At 44.8% G+C, this 22609-nt stretch overlaps 1 protein-coding gene across 2 annotated transcripts; it reads left to right on the plus strand.

Moving 5' to 3' along the window:
• Positions 1 to 10065: 10065 nt before the first annotated feature.
• Positions 10066 to 22317, plus strand: fxr1 (FMR1 autosomal homolog 1). Of its 2 annotated transcripts, none has more exons than XM_071544611.1 (18): positions 10066 to 10117; positions 12897 to 12949; positions 13196 to 13289; positions 13406 to 13477; positions 13638 to 13786; positions 14181 to 14274; positions 14799 to 14915; positions 15579 to 15749; positions 16219 to 16297; positions 16913 to 17022; positions 17197 to 17283; positions 18257 to 18530; positions 18904 to 18997; positions 19288 to 19409; positions 19533 to 19742; positions 20099 to 20176; positions 21133 to 21218; positions 21445 to 22317. In XM_071544611.1, the coding sequence occupies exons 1-18, from the start codon at positions 10067 to 10069 to the stop codon at positions 21667 to 21669; spliced, it is 2166 nt and encodes a 721-aa protein (XP_071400712.1). In that variant the 5' UTR covers position 10066; the 3' UTR covers positions 21670 to 22317. The 2 variants fall into 2 exon arrangements, with proteins under 2 accessions (XP_071400712.1, XP_071400713.1); XM_071544612.1 differs by having other exon boundaries at positions 19294 to 19409.
• The last annotated feature ends 292 nt before the right edge of the window (positions 22318 to 22609 follow it).

Here is a 22609-nt window from a genome sequence, read left to right on the forward strand (position 1 = left end):
GCATGATATCGAGGTTAATAATTGCTGGGTATTTCCGTATGTTATTTTAGCCTAATTCTGGCGGGGGGATTATTTGTCATTTTTTTAAATTAAGATGGGACGTTTTAATTTGTTTCCGATTGTTAATCGTTTCTTTTTTTTTTTGTTACAACTTGGTTCATTTTGTGCCCGTTTGTGCCTTGGACTCGTTCTCGGGCCTCCGAAATCCAAGCGCCACGGGAATCCAAATCGCACCGGCGCTCCCATCGAAACCCCAACCGCGAAACTCTACATCAGTGGTTCTCAACGTGGGGTCCGGGGACCACCAGGGGTCCTTGAGGGGGTTCCAGGGGGTCCCCAGAAAATTGATGAACTGTTAAACCTCAGCATTATTTCATTTAAGTTAACACACTTGGAGAATGTAGAAGAATGACTGTTTTGATCATAGTTTCTCTGTTATCTCTCTACCTACAATACAGACAGTCACGGAATTCTGGACAAAACCATATCGGACAATAAAAATATTCTCAGATTTGGGTCCGAGAGACTAGGGGGGACTAGATTAGGGGTCCTTGATATGGAAAAGGTTGAGAATCACTGCTCTACATCGATCCACCACTAACCGATGTTAGCGTCCGTGTCGCTGTGATGTTGCGGAACACACTGTCGCGCTTCCAGAGGGGGGGGGAGGGGGGGGGGAATCATGGGAAGATATGGCTTTTGCGGCGGGGCGGTGGATTAGACTCTGTGTGACCAGTCATTCACACCAGTGTTTACGGCGATGAGGCGCGAGATGATGATGATGATGTGCGTCTCCCTTTCTCTCCCCCCCCCCCCCACCCCCGACAAATAACAGCGGGCGGGGGGGGGGGGGGGCCCTCCGCGGGCTCCTGACAGCCAGCCAAGCAGCCGAGCAGGCAGGCAGTCAGCCATTGTTTTGTAATGTGTTTCACTCTGCCAGCGCTGATCCTTGCTAAGGTACTTACCACGCCATTGTTGTCTAAGTATGCTATTTTCTGGCTGGGCACCTCCACTATAGAATGATGGGTGGGGGGGGTGGGGGGGAGTTTTTCCTTTCTTTCTTTTTTTTTTTTTTTTTTTTTTTTATATTCAAAAAGAGAGGTTTGTTACAGTCAATGTCATGCTAATCCCGGTGTGTGATATGTATATGTGTCAACACGGAGAAAAGAGAGAGCGGGAGAGAGAGAGAGAGAGAGGGGAGAGTCTTAAGAGGCGCTAACCCCCGACGGAGAATGGCGTGAGTGGCAGAGGGACGGGGATAGACAGACAGGCCCCATTCACTCCCTCGCTGTCCTCCATGACACCAAATTACTGTTTATCAAAATAAAGACGGAGCGGCATAATATGGCGGCTAATACCTCGGCGGGGGTGTGTGTGTGTGTGTGTGTGTGTGTGTGTGCGCGTACGGGCCTCGGAAAACATCGAAAACATGCACCCCGACAGCGGGATTAGCGGAGCGGGGGGGGGGGGGGTCAGAGGAGGAACTTTTTTCCCGCTGCGGTGATTGATAATTCATTCATAGAGTCAATAAAAAGAGGGAGAGCGAGGTGAAGTTTTTGTCACCCACTCTTCTGCAGAATAACACAAATAACAATAACAATAACACAAATTTCATATTCATCGATGACTTTTCTTCTGGGTCTTTTACTGTTTTAAATGGTCAACCAATGACTTCTTCTTCACACCTTTGACTGTATGTTGAACTCCAGCAGTGCTATTTCTTAATTCTTAATTAATCATCACCCCCGATACTTTGTATTTTTTCCATATTTCTGGTTAAGTGTGCATATTTCGCTCATTCCAGGGGCCGGCGGAACAGTTTCTTGTAAATCTGCGGGAGCATTAATAAGCCTAATATAGAAACATATTTGAACCCCCGGTCCTCCAGTAAGTAGATTATAAACATTTATTATAGCATGTTATCATAATATCCTGCGCAGCATATTGCAAAAAACTTCTGTGGGCCCGTTTTTCTCCCGGTGCAGTGGAAGATCATAGTTAATTCAGCAGCGTTATGGTAATGTAGAGGTCCCTATCGGTCCCGGCATCACACATACTAACAAGCTTAGGATAAGCCCAGCCTGGAATGGTATGAGGTTTGAATTTCTGGAACCAGCGCCGGTCTCTGCAGCCAAATCTCACTTCAGCAGAAACCGGTGGGGTGATTCCTCCGCTTTAAAAAAAAAAAAAAAAAAAAAAAAATTAGTGCTAGTGCGCATATATATATATATTTTTTTTTTGCAAGGAAAGGAGGTTTGGTTGCCTCGCGAACGGTGGAGAGGGGGAAAAAAAATGCACCGTGTGTGGAAAAAAAAAAAAAAAAAAATTTTTTTAGGGATGGCAAAAATCGTCTTGAGAGGGGGCTAATCAGCCGGGGAAGTCTGAAAAAGCCCCCGTAATGTGCATTAAGAGATTTACGCGCGGCCGCGGAGGTAAAGCCTCGCAAACATTGTCGACTCATTTAAAGATGCCAACATCCTCAACTTTGTGCACTGTTAACAAATGCACACATGTTAAGTTGGTGTACTCGGCACTTCTTCCCTGTCTCCGCAAATCGCGGCGGATCTGCCATAAGCATGTTACGCCTCCGGGGCTCATCAGGGGAACCATGTGATCCCGGGCAGGGGGGGCGGGGGGGGGCTGCCACTGTGAGACAACATGCTAAATCCTGTTTGTGAGTCTCGGCTTGCTCTCGGGCTAATCTAACCACCCTCCACCACACCGGTGCGTCTGACGATCGGAAGGGTGGAGAGGAGGAGAGAGGAGAGGAGAGAGAGGCCGGGGAGCAGGGAGCCATGTTAGGTCAGGTATATGCAGTAGGGTAGTGAATACAGGCCGCGGCAGGGAGAGAGAGAGGCACGCTTCCCCTTTTAACCAACCGACGGGGTCATCGAGTTCCTCCCCGACAAGTTCAAGAGGATGGAGCGGTTTATGCGTGAAAAGTGCAAGAGGACAGTCGCGTTCGTAAAAACCCGAAGGCTTCTCAGTAAGCGTTTGGCCGAGGAATTCGTATCGAAGCTTCGGAAACTCAAAACACAAAAAAAACAGGGGTTTCTGCCACAACTTCACCTACTTTCAAGGTGCAAGGAGAAGGGAAAAAGGTCTAAAAATGTACAAACTCCAGCAACACTCGTAGTATATAGAACAACTTTATTGTTAGACCGACACGTTTCGGCTTGTGGACGACCCTGATGAAGGCCACAAGCCGAAACGCGTTGGTCTAACAATAAAGTTGTTCTATAACTTTTATTTCTGTGCAATATTTACACAATGTTGGTGGTAACGCAAGTCTGTGGGACCGGCAAAAACGGACAAAACGCACACAAAAAAAGAATGAAACAGGGAGCAATATTTGTACATCAAAAGATATGTGTTGGAAGTGACCGGCACTAGACCATCATGAGCTGCTGGTGGTTGACATGTATCCTGATGAACCATCAATGATGGCCAAAGCTAGGTGCATAAGGAGGGTCCTGGTTTGATGTTCCACTTCCCACAGTTCAACCCCACCCAGGTGTCATCTGCTCTTGCCTGTGATTCTTAACCTTTTTCATATCAAGGACCGCTAATTTAGTCCACATTAGGGCCACAGACCCCCATTTGATGAGATTTTGTCTCTTGGCCCCAAATCTGAGAATATTTTTATTGTTAGATATGATTTTGTCCAGAATTCCATGACTATCTGTATTGTAGGTAGAGAGATAACAGAGAAACTATGATCAAAACAGTCATTCTTCTACATTCTCTAAATGTGTTCACTTCTTGTAAATGAAATAATGGTGAAGTTTAACAATTCATCAATTTGCTGGGGACCCCCTGGAACCCCCTCAAGGACCCCTGGTGGTCCCCGGACCCCACGTTGAGAACCACTAGCCTAGAGGACTGAACAACCTCGTGATACGGACAGTAGATGTGGATAAGTGCTCTGGGTAGAACGTGTTGTTCAGGCTGTTTTCAACATGGGACATTTGCCTCTTATCCCACTTTGAGTACACAACCAGACGCCCACTTTGAGTACACAACCAGACGAGCACAGCTGTAGCCATTTGTGAAAGTCTGAACGTTACGCATTTTTATGAGCAGTGCATTTTTATTTTTCCCTTTTTAGGCCACTTTTGATTTCTATAATTGTGTTTGTATGGAAGTATGCATCAGCCAAGTTCCTAGCGCCTGTGGTGAATGAATGTGACTGTGGCTGATAAAGTACATCAGATGTTTGAGTTCTTGTCCTGTTACTTGTTTGGTATATGATGTAGTATATGATGTATGTATATATGATGTAGTACGGTATATAATGAAGTATGTATATGATGGTATGTAAAGCCCTTTGAGACATGGCTTGTAATAAAGGGCTATATAAATAAACATAAATAAATAAACATAAACATGACTCCAGCCGGTCTGCATAATCGCATATTTAGGTTGCGTATCATTGACGCATGAAAGTCTCATATCTCTAAATATAAGTAACCCATGGAGTTTTTTTTTTTTTTTTTTTTTTTTACATTCACCAAAGTTTGAGTTAAAGGGTTTTTACATGACAGGACATGACATAACTTGCCAAGCCATGATACCACAAGAAGAAAGAAAAAAGAAGAAGAAGTACGTGGAGTGTGTTCCTCCCTGTGTCTCTCTCCGCCTGTCTGTCTGCCTTTTCTTTCCCTCCGAATGATAATTCGGAACATCACAGATTTGGCACTTGTGGCGGGGTCTCTCGGAAAAATTAATTAATGCGAACTCCAAGTGCTATCAAAATTATACATTTGGAGCGCGCGCAGATACAGAGGGGGAGAGAGAGATGTGAGGACGTTCTGGTCTCATTAAGAGAGCAGGCAGAGTGGAATTAGTCTGAATATAATGACAGGCCACACTATCTCATGTAAAAACAGCCCTGTTTTTCCTCTCTCATTCATTGGCACTAGTAATTAGTTTTGGCCCTAAAACTGTCACCCTTTACTCTAGAAAAGGCAGATGTGATTTGAGGTGCAATTTAATCTTGCTTTAATGAAGAACTAATGGACGCATTGCAAATTACTTTTTTTTTTTTTGTCCCTCCTCTCCCCCCTCCAACCCCCTGTGTGATTGAACAGGGGCTCGGCAGAGAGAGAGAGAGAGAGAGAGAGAGAGGGAGAGAGGAGGAAAAAAAAAAAATCTATTTCCTGCTTTTGAAAAGATCAAGAGTATCTTTGATAATGGCGAGAGCGTCGCCGGCAGCTCCGTCGCATCGAGCCAACAAGGTTTTTTTTTTTTTCTTTTTTTTTTTTAAACACCCGACGCACAATTCAGCGGAGAGGAGGCCACAATTAGTGACAAAGCAGGCAGGGAGCGCCGGCGGGGCCCGGGGCCAGGCAGAAAGCCTCTCTCTCTCTCTCTCTCTCTCTCTCTCTCTCTCTCTCCCTCTCTCTCTCTCTCCCTCTCTCTCTCTCTCTCGGCGGCGCTCCGGGGGCTCCTCGTTAGGAGCGGGGGCCCCGGAGGTGTCACGCAGGAACAATGAGGCCTGATAAATTACCCCCGCAGAAAAAAAAAAGGAAAAAAAAAAAAGATGTACTACTAATTTTCAATTACACCTATAATGCATTCCCGATTGGAGGGAGAAATTGGACATGTGTGGAGGAGAACAAACAGTCATAGACTCAATGCACCTCTCTCTCTCTCTCCCTCCCTCTCTCTCTCTCTCTTTCTCTCGCTCTGTGTTTGTGACACTGGAGCTTACTAAGAGCCTATGATATCCGGAGTGTATTAGCAATAAATGACATGGTGTTTAATATAGCAGCTCACTAGTGTGTGTGTGTGTGTGTGTGTGTGTGGGTGGGTGGGGTGGGGGGGGGAATGAATGAAGATTGGCGCCAAATAATGTCTCGTCATTACGTTTGATTTTTTTGTCCGAGGATAATCACGGGCAAAAGACAAAATTGCATTCTTATCTAATTTAGCCTAATTTCGAAAATGATGTTGTTGTTTGAGGAAAAAGAACATTTGTACGGGAGAGGAGAGAGAGAAAGAGAGGGAGAGAGAGAGAGAGAAGGAAGGCTGTGCAGCAGTTTGAAGTGTGTGTGTGGGAGAAATGCCTGTATGCAGCCCTCTAAACCACTTAGGGGACGCTGTGTTTCAAACTGGCATCGCTAACGGATGATGTTGTACAGAATATATCAAGGCCAAATAATAGTCCTTGAAGCGGGTGAAAAGGGGATGTGAGAACTGAGGAGGGTCAGACATGTGGAACATGTGTATCTGTCCGTGTGTGTGTGTGTGTGTGTGTGTGTGTGTGAGCGTGCATTCGACTGAACTCGCAGCACGGCTGAAAGCCTAATGGGAGTGGGCTTAACTCCTGCACACAGCCTCGCTACATATCTGATTACTGGGCCCAGTAATTTTCTTTCCTTAAATAAGGAAGAAATTGGATAGGATGAATGAAATTTGGCTGTCATATTGCAATGATGGCGCGGCTGGGGAGATTATGTATTTCACATAATCGTTCATCATTTTCCCAACCAGTGTTCGGGCTTAGCATAATGGAATTGGTAAACTGGTTTAAATCAGAACGTGAGGACAGACTATCAGGCGGACCGCGAGGGTCTGCGGTAATGTCTTCAGACCGAGCAGAATATTTTCACCACAGAGGCAACATACACACTGCACACACACACACACACACAGCACTTCACACTGTCAGAACACATCAAAACATATCTTAAAACACGCTCTCACAACCATGTTTCTAGTTTTAGCTGTGTGACAACGCACATATCTCATTTCCCTGTATGACACCTTATATTAAAAGTTGAAAGCTATCAGTAACCCAGACAAAAAAAAATAGCAATTTATATAAAAGCCTGCCTTCACCCTTGATTTAGTCAAGCATTGTACGTTCTGTTTCATGTGCCACTGCATTTAATAATACACTGTAACTACAATGTCTTGTTCCTAAATGACAAAGACAAACTAACAATAGCAAAGCCTGAATATATTTTATATAACATTACCAATTCCCCTCAAGAGATAAATCAGCATAGATGTATTTATGATCTAAATGCACGTTTGATGCTGTACAATATCAATCTATCAATAAAGCTTTTTTGTATGATATCGTTATAATATGTATATTGCACTTTGTGTATTAGAATGCATTATTTTTGTAATTGTTTGGCCATTTTAGTTTAGTTTTAGTAAACTTTCTACCTCAGCTTAGTGTTAACCCTAACTGTATGGGAGGGATACTTCCTCCAGATGAACACATTTTAGGCCATGCCCAGCATTTATTTGTATATGATAATACTAATTTCTGACTTAATAACTTGCGGCCGGTTTTTGTGTGTCATCCCAACCCGACCCCCCTAAAAAATTCTAGCCAAACCCAAAATGACAGATTTGTGAACCCAAACCTGACTCACTCAAATCACTCGAATTATTTCTAAAGATAAACTGCTAACAGTCGTATTTTTGGACAATATTTTTGAACCTGAGTTCGGTCCAAACCTGAGCAAAAAAATGTGTCATATTCAGCTTGAGTCGACCCCAGGTGTGTTGAGTTTTGGCGTGAACATGAAGCTCCAACTGTGAACTAACGTAGTCCCATGATGCCAAGTCTGAATACACGTCTACTGTATAGGAGGAGCAGTGGATCCCAGGAGGTTAACTGTTGGCCACTAGGTGTCACAGTGGCTGTTTGTAAAAGAGCAGCGCCGGGTTGCTGTCTATCAGACTGCCTCCCTGTCTAAGACCTTGTAAGCCTCAATAATATTCCCTGTGCTGTATTGTACAGCCAAGGTGTGGGTGTCCTTGGCTTATTAGTAAATGATTGGGTTCCAGGAAACACCAAGCCTGTCTCAGACTATATGCTAGTACGAGCGGTCTAGCTTAACGAATGGATGAATATGTTGGGAACCCATTACTAGCAATTAGCAGGAGGGAACTGGACATATTGGTCTTATGTGGTCTTAGGCAAGGATTTCTTCTGTTTCGGTGTTTAACCTTAACGCGATCGAGTGTTTTGCATTTCACAGCTTGCAATTGAATGAAGTGAAGGCTAGTGAGCAGACTTGAATAAATCTGAAGGTAAAAGTATGTTTTCCACTGGCAAACGTCTAAAACTGGCTCTATCATCTTGATTCCAAGGCTGGAAAACAGAAGATATGTAAGTGACAAAATAACTGAAACGTCAAAATAAAGTGTCTTAATGAGGCCACTGTGAGTCACCGGAACAGCTTCAGATCACCTCAGCCTCGATTCTACAAGTGTCTGAAAATGCTAGAGGGACGCAGCACTATTCTTCCACTCGAAATCTCATCATTTGGTGTTTCGATGATGAGCAGACTCTCCCATAAGTGCCCAGTTGAGATCTGGTGACTGGGACGGCCATGGTATATACGATTTCCATTGTTTTCCAGGCTCATTAATCCCATTCAGTGACCACTGCTGCCCCTATGGATACAGGTATTATCATCCAGTCTCATCTGCACAGAACTCCTTCACCATAGGACAAATGAAGGGGTTCAGAAGGCCTAAACTATGCCTGTAAAATGCAGCAGAACATGACATTTGCAATGAACCGATCCAGAATGGTTTGCACATGCATCTGCAAACAATGCACAGACATCATGGTTTTCTTTCAGTTGCCACTAGTCGATGATGTCTGTCCCTCTGACTTGTGCCAACATAACATTTGGCTGCTGCTCCAAACATGCCCTAACAACCAGACCTGCAGGATCTATGATGATTTGAGCAACTAGTAGCCAAACTGAATGCCAAGCTGTCTGTCCAGCATTTTTATACATAATAGTAAACATTATGGGGTATTAGTTTAATAGATGTTAATATCCGTTGTACCACTCATCACTTAGAGTGTTTTCTTTTATTTTGGTATTATTCAGTTACTGCCTAATCCAGGCCTGTCAAAACTTGTTGCTATGGAGGGCTGAAGGCCAAAACACAACTTGGGTGGTGGACTGTGGGCCAAGAAGTACTTAGGCACATTCTAGTTAGAAATGTAACCAATAAGTCATACAGCTTCCTAGTCATGTACTATCATGGTGCTGGCAAGTTATCTTAAAAATCTAACCTCAGAAATTACATTTCATTGCCTCACTACATCCAAATAAATATTATCTCCTTCAAAACTCTTTGGATGGACAAACTTTTGTGCAGTGGTGGAATGTAACTAAGTGCATTTACTCAAGTACTGTACTCAATTCCAATTTAGAGGTACTTGTACTTTACTTGAGTATTTCCATTTGATGCTACTTTATACTTCCACTCCACTACATTTCAGAGGGAAATATTGTACTTTCTACTCCACTACATTTATTTGACACCTTTAGTTACTAGTTACTTTGCAGATTTAGATTATTAATACAAATTATAAATCAACTAATAAGTTATGATATATTTGTATAGGTTAAGCTACCCAGCATATATAAAGTATATAAAGTAATTAAAATTAGCTCCACCTTTACCAGCTGCAACATTAAAGTGATGAACACATTAATGCATCAATAATTATAATCCAATAACATGATATGATTCTGAAATGGGCCATTCTGCATAATGACTACTTTTACTTTTTCTACTTTAAGTATATTTTGATGCTAATACTTTTGTACTTTGACTTAAGTAAGAAGATTTTGAATGCAGGACTTTTACTTGTAACAAAGTATTTTTACACTGTGATATTGCTACTTTTACTTAAGTCAAAGATCTGAATACTTCTTCCACCACTGCTTTTGTGGAGGGCTAAATTAGCCCCTCGGACTCCACTTCGGCAGGGTCATACCTCTGTTGATTGTCTGTCATGTTAAGTTAACCTTTACTACATCCTCAGTTATGTTGTATGACAACAACAAAAAATCCCCTGGCATGGTACGGTAGCTGTCACGCTGTGAGGCTTCAGCTGGTTAAGCTGTAGACCGAAGGCAACATAGTCAAGATCTTTTTTGTTAACTAGTTTTATAGAAAAGTGCAAATCGCTTAATTTGAATAACAAAGTTATCACGAAACGGTTACTTGTTAAGCCTTCCAAGTTGATGCTTCAAGGAGCACCTGTCATCCCAACATGCTTTGCGTGTCCAATATGGAGGAACTGGCGGTGGAGGTCCGTGGCTCCAACGGGGCTTATTACAAGGTAAATACCGGCTTATCACACACCTACAAACACTACATTGTCTATAACATGACACATACGTGAAGTCTAATGGACCACGGTAGCATCTCCCCGTTGTTAGTAAAAGTTGAGCCCGGTAACTGCTTGCCATTAGCTTCTCCTAGCTAAGCTAGCCAAAGTTAGCTGGCTAAGCTAACTTAGCTAACATTGCTCGCAAGTCCTCCCCGACTGTCACCTGTAAGCGACATTCTTTCAAACCCCAAGCTGAAGAAACGTGGGGATAGCTATGATAACTGGAATTTATAACCGATGGCGGCTGTTATTGTGTGCTTGGTATTTGGTTGCCGCTGTCCTGGGCTAAAAGTTAGCTAATGTTAATTGCTAGTTGGCTAACTGTTAACGTCAATAGATGATGCCAAACTAAGTTAACGTTAGCAGCAAATCTGTTTCTCTGGACTCCTGAGACAGCTATTTGTGTAGCCGGCTTGTCGGTCAAATACATTTTGTAACTTCGGGTCGCTTGTTAGCTAAACTGTAAATTATTTATTCGGTTAGCAGTATTGTGTTTTATTCAGCTCTTACAAATTCCAAACATACTTGACTGTACAGCTTTTAAATGTGTGATATTTAGGATACAAACAGTAGCTAGTTGTGACGCTGAGTTTGGAGCGCTCATTGATCTTAACTTGCCAGACGGTTGTCTATCGCTGGCTATTATTTGATACTGCATCATGCCCAAACTATTTGGTGTGTGTGTATGTGTCAGCCAGCTGTTCCTTGTCAATCCTGAGCAGTTGTCATGTCAGGAGAGGGTCACTGATACCGTGGACTGAAAGCTATTTCTAGACCTGCTGCCCCCTCCTCTCCTCCCTTCTCCCCTAGCCTCCACTTCTTTCCTCTCTCCTTCTCTTTTCTCCTTTCACCCCCTCTCCTACACTCATTCCTTCCTTTCTCCTTTTCATTTCCTCTTCATTCTTCTCTACCTCATACTGCTCTTCTCCTCGCTGCCCCTTTCTGCCCATTCGCCCCTGAATTCATGAGTGGCCCCTGTGCGATCCTCCACCCTGCCAGTTGCCCAAGCTGAATTCCTGAGTCGCTACAGTCTAGTCTGCAGCGCTGTGTGATTGTATTTCTGTTAACAGTTAATGTAACTCTCACCCCCGCCCCCCCACCCTCCACACACACATAAACAAGATGGAAATGGTGGTTTGAGGTTCCCAATTGGCTTCGGGATACCTTGGAAATGGTCGAGAGACTGGTGTGTTTTCTGACCAAGCGATATGTTTCTTTCTACCCCAGTCTCAGAGCTTATTTGTTCTGGGTAAAAGTAGCAAAGCATTTATACACACGTCATTCTTGGTGTTGTCATCATTAGGGATGCACTGATGTTCACTGCCAACACCTATTCTGGCACTGAACTTACAGCACCAACCTGATCTATTACGTTTTCTGAACAATCTAGGAGTTATTGGACAGCTTTAAACTCTTTAAATATAGTGAAGCTTTGCTATGATTTCTGACATGTTATAAGTGAGTTTTGATATGGGAGATTAGTATTGGGAAAATTGTCCATTACTGACACACCCCACTTTATGCCTGTCATCGGCCCAATATGTGCTACCAGTATCTGTGTCAGTGCTGCGTGTTCTGTTTTGATTGATTTTGCCTGCTGTTTTGATTTTGCAATTCAGTGTTTGGGCTACTACCAATCTTTGCAATCTTTGCGGTTCACATCAAACTTATGAAATAGTGACAGTGCAACTGTGTGAAGTGTAAGTGCAGAGGCTCTGAATTGTGTTTCATGTAGCCAACACATTTGGACGAGCTTCTGCAGAAGGAGTCAGAGGTTCGTCTTACTTGAATATATATTTATTAAAAGGAGTCTCATGAGAGGAAGAGATGCGCACAGCAGGAGGCTACATACACTTCTTCGACGAGAAAGATTGAACCAATCCTTTATGTATCTTCCAAAGACGTACACAATGTGCTGACATTAAAACAGGTCACCAAAGTAGAGTAGAAGCAACACGTTATGTCTTAAGTTAGAGTGTCCATGGACATCTCAGAGACATCCAGGAGCCATTCTGACAACAAGACCTCTGGCATAGTAGGTTATGGCACAAGGGTTACAGTGAGGTGGCCATACACCATGAAACCTTACATTCCCTGAGGTGACCCCAGTTCAGCTGTTAATACATATGTTGAATTTTCTTCCACATTAACATTATAATAATTTAGTCATGCTTTGTTTATGCATTGTGTGAAGGTAGGTCCATGGTTTGATTACTTGTTTTACTAAGCCCTTCTACCTGGTGTGTAGCAAAACATTTTTACAGCTTTGTGTTGAATGTAAAAAGTGAGTAACACTTGATCGGTGTTATGAATTGGCAGCTGTCCACTCCAGATACGTCATTAGATAATCATAGAAGCCAATGCAATACACAGTACGATCAAAACCCACGCTATTCTATATTAAGTACAAAAGACGTGTAATAATTTGGTCATAAATAAGAGTTATCATCAATTATTAATATACACTAACAAATAAGACTGAATTATTGGCCAGGTATGATGATTCAAGAATTGTTTCTAGTACTAAAACCTGTCATTCAGCAGTTGTAAATTAATGCTATGTGCCTCCTAATATTTTTATTTTCACCACAAAGCTAAGAATGAAGATTCAAGTGTGTTTGTATCCCTTCTGTCATATCCACTTGTGGAACTGAACTGGGTGATGCGTTCTGTCAGTAGGTTGTCCATACACTTGGTAAGCTAACCTGTGTCTGTGTCTGTCCTGCAGGGCTTTGTCAGAGATATCCACGATGACTCTCTCACCATTGCCTTCGAAAACAAGTGAGTGTCTATCTGCCCTGCCACCTGTACTCCAGCTGCTTTCATAACACGTATGAAGTGCAAAATCTTGTAAGATAACTGTCAGTTTGTTTATCCCCTGAAACCGAAACAACGGGAAATTCAGTGAATGATGGGTGCTTCCCATGTGGGCATCCTACGTTTGAGTATGTCAGACTTGTCATAGAAGAAAGTATTGGTTGTTGTTTTTAATATTGTTTTTTTCTTTTTTTTTGGTTTGTTTTTAAGTTGGCAGCCGGAACGCCAGGTGCCCTTCAATGACGTCAGGATGCCACCTCCTGCTGATGCCAAGAAGGAGATCGGAGAGGGGGAGGAGGTGGAGGTGAGGGACACACACACACACACACACACACACTCTTTCTTTCGTTCTTTCTTTGTCCCTCTCTGCCTGTCTCGTAATCTCTCTCTCTCTGTCTGTCTCTCTCTCTCTCCTGTCAGATCTTCTCCAGAGCCAATGAGCAGGAGCCTTGTGGTTGGTGGCTGGCTAAAGTCCGCATGATGAAGGGAGATGTGAGTATCGTTCCTTATGAAAGTTCTTACTCCATACAAAGACATTTTTACAAAAATTTACTTTTTACAGTCCAGCACCATTGAACATTCAAATGGACTTTTTTTTTTTTTTTTAAGCCAAACCAGAACTGAACCTCTGTCTGTGTGTGTGTCTATCCAGTTCTATGTGATCGAGTATGCGGCCTGCGACGCCACCTACAACGAGATAGTGACCTTCGAGCGCCTGCGCCCGGTCAACACCAACAAGGCAATCACCAAGAGCTCCTTCTACAAGTGCACTGTCCCTGTTCCTCAGGATCTACAAGAGGCGTATGTACAGCAACTACAGACAAAACTACATCCGCTTACCACCATAACCATGTATACTAGAACGCCAGAGAAGATGCACACTCAAAGCAAACACCTCCATAACTCCACAGCGACAATGAACATTATATGCAACAACCATAAACTAAGTGGGGAAGTTGTTAGATGTCGACACTGCAGGTCTGAAGATGATCAGGAAGAAGAGAAGTTATTAGTAATATGCATGTATAGATTATACAGGAATCACATCTTGTCTGTTTTTGCATTGAGAACTTTGTAAATCCATTCAATTTTCCCCAATCCCATGGTGTAACTTTTGGAGGTGGGGCTAGTCTTTTGTTTGCAGCTGTTGTAATGATTGGGGCTTTTAATGTAGTATATTTTCCTTGTATTCCAGGTGCCAGAATGAGCAAGCCCATAAGGACTTCAAAAAAGCCGTGGGAGCCTGTCGCATCTCCTACTGCCCCGAGACCAGCCAACTAGTCATCATGGTGACTGTATTGCTCTGCTTCGTTCTCTTCTATCGCTCTAATCCCGTGGTGACATTTGGATATTAACTCTGTAGGCCATTAGCTAGCCAGTTGGATTTGGCCTTAGAAATATCAGGGACATGTAGTGTACATTCAGTCCCTTTCTTTAAAGAACTGCAGGGCATTTGTTTGGAAACGTGACTATGTCAGCGCAGGTATGCAACCACTCCCCCCCACACACTCAGTTCAGTCGCTACTTCCTGGGCACTACCCATTAATGCGATTGGTCAAACTATTTTTTTCTCTGTGTGGTAACTTCCTATAGCAGATTAGTCAGTGTGGTTTCAGACAGGCTCTCGGCACAGGCAGGGGAGACAGTCAAAAGAGGCTAATAATAATGTAACAGCCGTGTCCTGCCTAGTGTGTTTGTGCAGCGGATGACTAATCTGTTCCGTAGTTTCTAGTAGTCAACAAGGCAACAGTTCGACATGTGCTAATAAGTCTTCTCCTATTTCCCGTTTGTGTGTGTGTGTGTGCGTGTGTAGTCCACCAATGAGGCAACAGTGAAGCGCGTCACCTTGCTGAGTGACATGCACCTGCGCAGCATCAGGACCAAGCTGCTGCTGATGTCGCGCAACCAGGAAGCCACAAAACACCTGGAGGTCAGTCAGTAACCACCGTGGCAATCTGAAAGTCAGTTAGTAACCTGAATGGCAGTTAGTAACCATAGCAATCAGGAGCCACCTGCTATGGCTCATAATATTGATAAAGTTGCATACTTTGGTACTCTAAGACAGCGTTCACACTATTCTGCTTTTTTCAAACTGCCAGCACTAGCTGTTTTTTTTACATTAAAGTTAATCGGGAGCAGCTGCTTTGGAAAAAGCACTACACTTGGTGTCTTTGTAGGCAGAGTGGAGCACTTTTTAAAGTTGAGAACGTTTTAGAGGAACGCTCATGACATCGCCCAACCAATTACAACAAAAAAGAGACAGGCTTTCACGCCATGTAGGGAGCTGACAGTTTACCACAACAAGAAGAAGCAGAGTGAAAATGGAGAAAGTAGTGGTAGAGAAGTTGGTAGTAAAGGATACCCTTAAAAATTGCCCATGTTGTGGCAATCTGGCAGTTTCTGGAATGGCTTTACGAATATAACTGTGTGTGTTGTCAAAAAAAGGTGAATCCAAGGCACTCTTCATATGATTAAAACGCTTTAATCAAAGGCTACTTCATGGTCGAACGGATAAAATCAAGCCAACATGTTTCGGCCACACACGGCCTTCGTCAGGGCATAGCAATAACTGTGTGTGTATATGTGTGTCTAGAGCTCCAAGCAGCTGGCGTCTTCCTTCCAGGAAGAGTTCATGGTGCGACCGGACCTGATGGGGCTGGCCATCGGCAGCCACGGCAGCAACATCCAGCAGGCACGGAAAGTTCCTGGTGTCACCGCCATCGAGCTGGATGAGGAGACCGGCACTTTCAGGATTTACGGAGAGGTAGGGCGGCGTGTGACTGTTAAAGTGAGAGTGTATGTGCGAGACAGGGAAAGGGAATGAATGAACATACTGTATAAAGAAACATATGTTGAGAGAAAAAAGCGAAGATTGAGTGAGTGAGTGTGGATATATTTGAACCGCTATATATAGAGAAGGGAGGAGGTGTATGTGAGAGATTGCATACATGTAATTCACGCTTGGTTTAACGGCTTGGTTCTCTTTCAGCTTGCCTGCTCCTGAGCAGACTCCAATTGTGCTGTCTTTCACTCTGAATGCTTCCATACATCTTTTTTTACAAGTCTTTTTTACTGTGATATTTTCAGTGGATTTTTACCCATGTATTGTGATTGTTCTTTGATTTCTGAAGCTGACTGTTGCATGCTCAATGAAGAACGCTGACTGTGGACTATGCTAGTGTGTTAGCTGTCTGAATGGAAGGCAGCTAATGTGGCTCTGTGTTGTCTTCCAGACAGCAGAGGCGGTGAAGAAGGCCAGGAGCTACCTGGAGTTTCTGGAGGACTCTGTCCAGGTGCCCAGGAACCTTGTCGGTATGTAGACACAGACATTCCTACTTGAGCCTGGAATTCCTGTTCAGCCCCACAGTGAGCCGGTGGAGCGTACCTTTTTACCTTTTCATGAGCACAAACCTTACCAAAGCTTAAAACTGACGAAATTTTCTATTTGGGCAGACCCTTATTTCTTTTATAAAATGGCGATAACACACAATAGTAATCAAGAAAAGGAAAGCAAATGATCAAGAAATATGTTTTGAATCAGTAATAATTAAATGTTATTTTTTCCCTCGCTATTTAGTGCTAAATGCTATATACCTAAGCAACACATATGTAGCGGTATGACTCATGATTTTCACTTCGTGCATTTAGATTTGAAGAATGTGACTCAAGCAATCACTTTCTGTACTGGACTGGCACAATCCATGTTGTAATGCAGCTTTTCCTCACTGTTTACAATGGATAGGATATATTTCATAGGGACACACACCGAACTGTGAGTCACTTTCTCTTATACAAAAGGCAGTTTCAGCCAAGCAGTAATTAGTCAAAGATGAGTTTCCTGCGGTCGCAAAGCGAAACTCAGCTTGCCTGAACAAAGCGCTGGATAAGGCTTGTGATTTCCTCATGTTTTCCATGCTGTCTCCCTAGGCAAGGTGATCGGTAAGAACGGTAAGGTCATCCAGGAGATCGTGGACAAGTCTGGCGTGGTGAGGGTCAGGATAGAGGGAGACAACGACAACAAGCAGCCCCGACAAGAAGTAAGCCCGCTAGTACTACTACTGCCGCTATTACATTATTACTATGACGGTTAGAAAGCTGTAGAACATCGAGGACGCCTCCCGCTGTAGTATTCGTTTACACTTCACAAATGCTAGGTCTAGTTTGTCCCACACTTACTTTGTGCGTGGTGTTTTTGTGTGTTGCTGACACAGGGAATGGTCCCATTCACCTTCGTGGGCACCAAGGAGAGCATTGGCAACGTCCAGGTCTTGCTGGAGTACCACATCTCCTACCTCAACGTAAGGACACTTCTCTGTGTGTGTGTGTGTGTGTGTGTGTGTGTGCTGAATCGGGAGTGTGTGTGTGTGCGTGTTACGATAGCCTGCCAATCCTTTTGCTTTCGCTCGATGCCACAGATCCCATTTCCAGGCAATCTGTGGCAGCCTTTTTATTTCCCTCTTAGTCACCATGGAGTTCCATTCAATTGGCGGTATGAAATGGCACGATGGAAACGCATTGTAGAAAGCTGTTATACATAAGCATTTAATCGATATTTACTCATACGCATTTCAGCACCACTTTGTAAAGGGCCTTGCAGTTTCTCAAATAAAGTGATACCTGATTGGGAAATGTGTGAACTTGATCAGTAATAATATTATCTTTTTATATGAATTAGATAAACACATTTGGGCTAGTTAATTCCACTGGCTCAATACATGTGTTTGCTATAATGAGCATGCCTATTACTGAACTGTTCTGCGGTTTGCATTTTGCTCTGTGCCTACATTTTGTACTGTGTGCATGTATCTTGCGTGTCATGTGCCGTCTGCATGTTTTGTGCCGTCTGTGCTGTGTGTGTGTGTTTGGTGCTTTGTGCGTGTGTTTGTTCTGCACCGTGTGTGTGTAGGAAATGCAGCAGCTTCTTGCCGAGGGCCAGCAGCTAGAGGAAGAGCTGAGACAGAATGGGGAATATACACAGGGAAACAGCCTAGCAAGATTCAGAATACACAACCCGAGGCACATTGGATATGTTGTAGATGTGTGTATCCAATCATGACCCTAACAAGAACAAATACATTTCCTGGAGAGAGTCTTGACTTGCTGAAGGCATTAACGAATTGCGACCGCACTGGATTTTCGTGCTTGCTTTCTTTCTTTCTTGCTTTCGTGCTTGCTTTCTTTTCTTTCTTTCATACTTTTTCTTTCTCTCTCTTACTCTCTCTCTCTGTTGCTCTCTTTCTCTCTCTCTCTCTCTCTCCCCTCTTGCTCTAGGAGGTGGAGCAGCTTCGTCTGGAGCGGTTGCAGATCGACGAGCAGTTGCGCCAGGTCACCCAGGGCCACCGACCGGCCGACAGGGAGAGGGACAGAGGGGACAGAGGGGACAGAGGGGACAGAGGGGAGAGAGGGGAGAGAGGAGGAGGAGGAGGAGGAGGAGGGTACAATACGGACGGCAGCGCCACCGCCTCCTCTTCCTCTCTGCATGCCAGCCGCTCCTACTCCGGCCGGGGCCGCGGGCGCAGAGGCCACAACTACACCTCTGGCTACGGTAGGCACCCCGCACCGCATTTCAAAACCAGATATCATAACATCACATTTTCTGCCGCTACAGAGCGATGTTTGTCCCTTTTTGGTATAAAGCGGTCACAGACGGGTCAGGCTTGTTTAACATGAGCGTGCTGTGTGCAGCTTACCGACCTTCAATGATTTCTGGGTGTTGGAAGTTCACATTTTTCAGTTACCTCTCGCTGCCGGTGTGCGAAGATGCCTGGCGCAGCTTTAATAGGGTTGGGAAATCTGGACCCGAACTGGCTGGATCGAAACACCCCAGCGTTTAACACTTCTGCCTGTGGAAATGCGTGCAGTTTACAGTGCTAACTCACCCGTGTGGTCCTTTTGTGCGTTTGCTCGTTTTCCTCCAGGCACCAACTCGGAGCAGTCCAACGCCTCCGAGACGGATTCAGAGCGCAGAGATGAGCTGAGTGACTGGTCCCTGGCCGGGGAGGACCAGGACAGGTGGGTGGGGTGGGGTGGTGGGGGGTGGGGGGGGTTGGAATCAAACCCAGAGATTGAAAAACAAGAGTTCAATGGCAGCGATGTTATCTCCACAATCCTGCTTCATGGCTGTTGCTAAGTAACTGGTGATTTGGTGCCAGCGGTTCTGTAGGATCTTTGAGCTGTAAGGTGTAAATGTTTCTTTCTCTGTGTTTTCACAATTTTCCAATTCTTGTTTCCCATTTTGCTGTTAATGTCAAGCCTTTGTGTGCGATTTTGACCGATTGCTGGATCAACTGACTGACTTGCAGGGAGAGGGGCCCGCGGCCACCAAGAGACAGAGACAGCCGCCGGAGGCCGGGGGCCGGCAGGGGCCGAGGAGGGCCCGGAGGAAGAGGACGAGGGGGAAGAGGAGGATACAACAACAGCTCTGGTAAAAATGCGCTGGCAGAGGACATAGAGAGACAGACACACACATGCACACGCCCTTTCACTTGTGAAGTCTTGTCGAGCAATAGCTTACGGTGATATATCGACTCTAACCCCAACCCTGCAGCCGGGTCTCGGGACCATGAGGGTAGCCATGGTTACGGGGCCTTGGAGACGAACACAGAGACCGACCAGACGGCCGACACGGATGCCAGCGAGTCCGCCGTGCCCGCCAACCGCCGCCGTCGGTCCCGGCGACGCAGGACGGACGAGGACGCCACGCTGATGGACGGCATGAGCGAATCGGACAACGCCTCGATGAGCGAAAACGGAATAGGTAGGAAAGTCACACGATTTGGAAAAGACGGTTTCATAACGCCGCTCTTACACAGGGACCCGGCCAGGAGGGCCGAGAGTCGTATACAAGCACACACACACTCAGTAAGGAAGTGGGTCATCAGTGGCCTCCTGTAGGGTCAACTAAATACCTCTCTTGTAGCTAGCAGTGCTGGACAGATACTTGAGGGAAGCGCTAGTTCTCAGCTGTCAGAGCCTGTCCAGAATGTGCCGCGGTGCTTGGTTTTCCATTGTAAGCGAGTATAAAAGAAGCCAGGACTCCAAAGACAAGGTCTCTAGTTCAAACGCCACCTTAAGCCCCCGATCCCTCTCTTTCCGATGGCCCGACACGCCTAGATGACCCAGAAGCCAAACCTCAGCGCCGTAACCGCAGCCGCCGCCGCCGCATCCGCCTGCCCGAGGAGAGGCAACCAGGTAACCACGGCAACCACCGGTATCCCCCCCCCCCTCCCACCCCCTAGTGACTGCTCCTAATGGTTTGGCTAAAAGGTTTTGCACCAGGCCTGGTGTTTGTTTGTTTGTGTGACACCACCACAAACAACAACAACATACTACGTTTACTTATTGACCGAAAAAGCTGTTTAATTACCTGTTGACTGAGTGTTGCTTGTCCTGCTGGCTTGTGCTAAATGATTGAGTGTGGGATGCGATTGATGTGGTTCTTCACCAGCATACTACTACATTAATGTGTTTTGTTGAATTTTTTTACATTGGCATATGATGTGCCTCCACTGGTTTGTTGTGCGATTGGAAAGTATGTTCATTAACGACTATTGTTTTATTTCACAGGCACAGCACTCATTCACTAATAACTAGCCTACAGCTTATTTGTGTACAGTTTGTTTCCATGTTGTCAGGCTGTCATACACTCCAGTATGTCCTGGTTTGAGCTGCATAGTACATCTTGACTATAATGTACGTTTCTGTTATGTTGTGTTGACTCTTCACTGACAGATGCACAAGGCCTCCAGTCACTGTACAGTGTTGTGTCTGACACCTAGATAGTCAAAGACAGTTTCAGTAGTAGCCATGTTATCTCCACAGTCTTATCCAATGGTTGTTGATAACTGGTGATTTAATACCAGCTCTTCTTTTTCAGTGTTGAGCATTTCTCCATGGCAATGTTTGGGAGGGTGATTTTTAATATTTTCGACCAGCACAGTCTTCACACCCACTGCAGTGCAAGCTTTGAAGTGCCGGTGTGTTCATTAATCTGGAGTGTGTTTTCTGTTACTCTGGGAGCCGTTCAAATGAAAAAAAAAAAAGCATCAGTGAACCGACAGAAGACAGTTTTTTGGGTCCCGGCCCCTAGTTGAATAAACCAGACACTGCATTGACCGCTTGTTTTCTCTTCTGCATTGCCTGTCCAGTGACAGTGGCCGACTACATATCCAGGGCTGAGTCTCAGAGCCGACAGAAGACCACCAAGGACACCAAGAAAAACAAGAAGGATATGGTTAGTACATCGCTCACTGCTACGTGTCATGTATTGAGAAATGGAGGTTGTAGGCTGCTTTCTTCTGTTTTTCTTTTCCCTCAAAATGCTATGCAAAGTGCTATACAAACTGAAATACACCAAAATTAGACTTAGAAGGTTTTCCTAAAGCACAAGTGGATATGATAGCAGTGTATTATTTTCTAACCCCTCCACTCTGCTCCGTATCTCCCGCCTCTCTCTCCAGGGCCAGGTGGACGCCATCGCCGAGCACAGCCCGCCGTCCGCCCCGGCGACCGCCAACGGCCCCAGCGACGCGGCCGGCAACGGCGAAGGTGACGGCAACGGCGACGGTGACGGCGACGGCAGCAGCGGTGCCGCCACAGATCCCAGGTCTTCCGCCGAGAGGCCTGCCAAAGTCTCCTACCAGGGGGATTCCAACCCAGAACCTGTCGTCAACGGACTCTCCTAATCAGACCCGGGCAAAAAGCAACGGTTTCAAATATTTGAACCTCTTCGGGGTGCGCTTGATTTAAAACCTCCCTATCACTTGAGCAGCCTCAAAAGTGAAACTTTACATCAAAAAAAAAAATACAAGCACTGTTCTTTCTTTTTTAAAATTTTTTCAAATATTTCAAACCCGTTCAACTAGCGTATTTTGCCGAGGTCTGCCCCTAGCCCCCCACCACCCTCCCCGACAGGCTCTGTCCAACTCCATTCATTTTACTACCGTTTTTACAATAGTTCTTCTTCTATGAGCTTGCCAAAGATAGTCAAACACACACACACACACACACACACACACACACAGACTTGCAGATATCTCTACTTTGCTGCACTTTTCAGTCCCCTCTCCACAGAGAGCTCAGGGAGGGGTCGGACTGAATGCAGGATTTAAAAAAACTGCAGACAGGGATTCCACTCAAACCCATACTGTGGTATTAATGCAGTAGTTCTTTTTTCTTAAACAAAAAAAAAGAATATCATGGCAGGGTTTTAGAGCTGATAAATGTCCACCTTTTACCCGGTGGGCCGACCGAAAGATGCTTCCAGAAACTTTTTTTTTTTTTTCCAGGATGTATTTTGTGCATCAAAAGTCGTTTGTAATTTCAATATTCTGCATGAACAGTACCACAGTGTCGGTCGGTTTGGTGGAAACCCAAGTATGTCTAACATACATGTGATCAGCTGTTGTGCCTTGAGAGTAGATTCGACATGTCGTTGCCTGGCTCCGCACACCATGTGAAATCCCTTCACTCGTTTCTGCGTTACTTGATCGCCCTTGCCTGCCACATTTGAACCAGACGAATTGGCTCCAAGTGCTAACTCCTCCCTTACCGGCACCGCAAGCAGGCCGAAGCAAACGCCGGAAGACCCTGAAAGGATTTCAATGGCATATCTTTTCAAAAAAT

The sequence above is a fragment of the Centroberyx affinis genome, unplaced genomic scaffold, assembly GCF_046629955.1.
Source record: "Centroberyx affinis isolate AG114_WGS23_722 - 3 ecotype Tasmania unplaced genomic scaffold, CSIRO-AGI_Caff_v1 ptg004616l_1, whole genome shotgun sequence".
In the NCBI taxonomy this organism is placed as follows: domain Eukaryota; kingdom Metazoa; phylum Chordata; class Actinopteri; order Beryciformes; family Berycidae; genus Centroberyx; species Centroberyx affinis.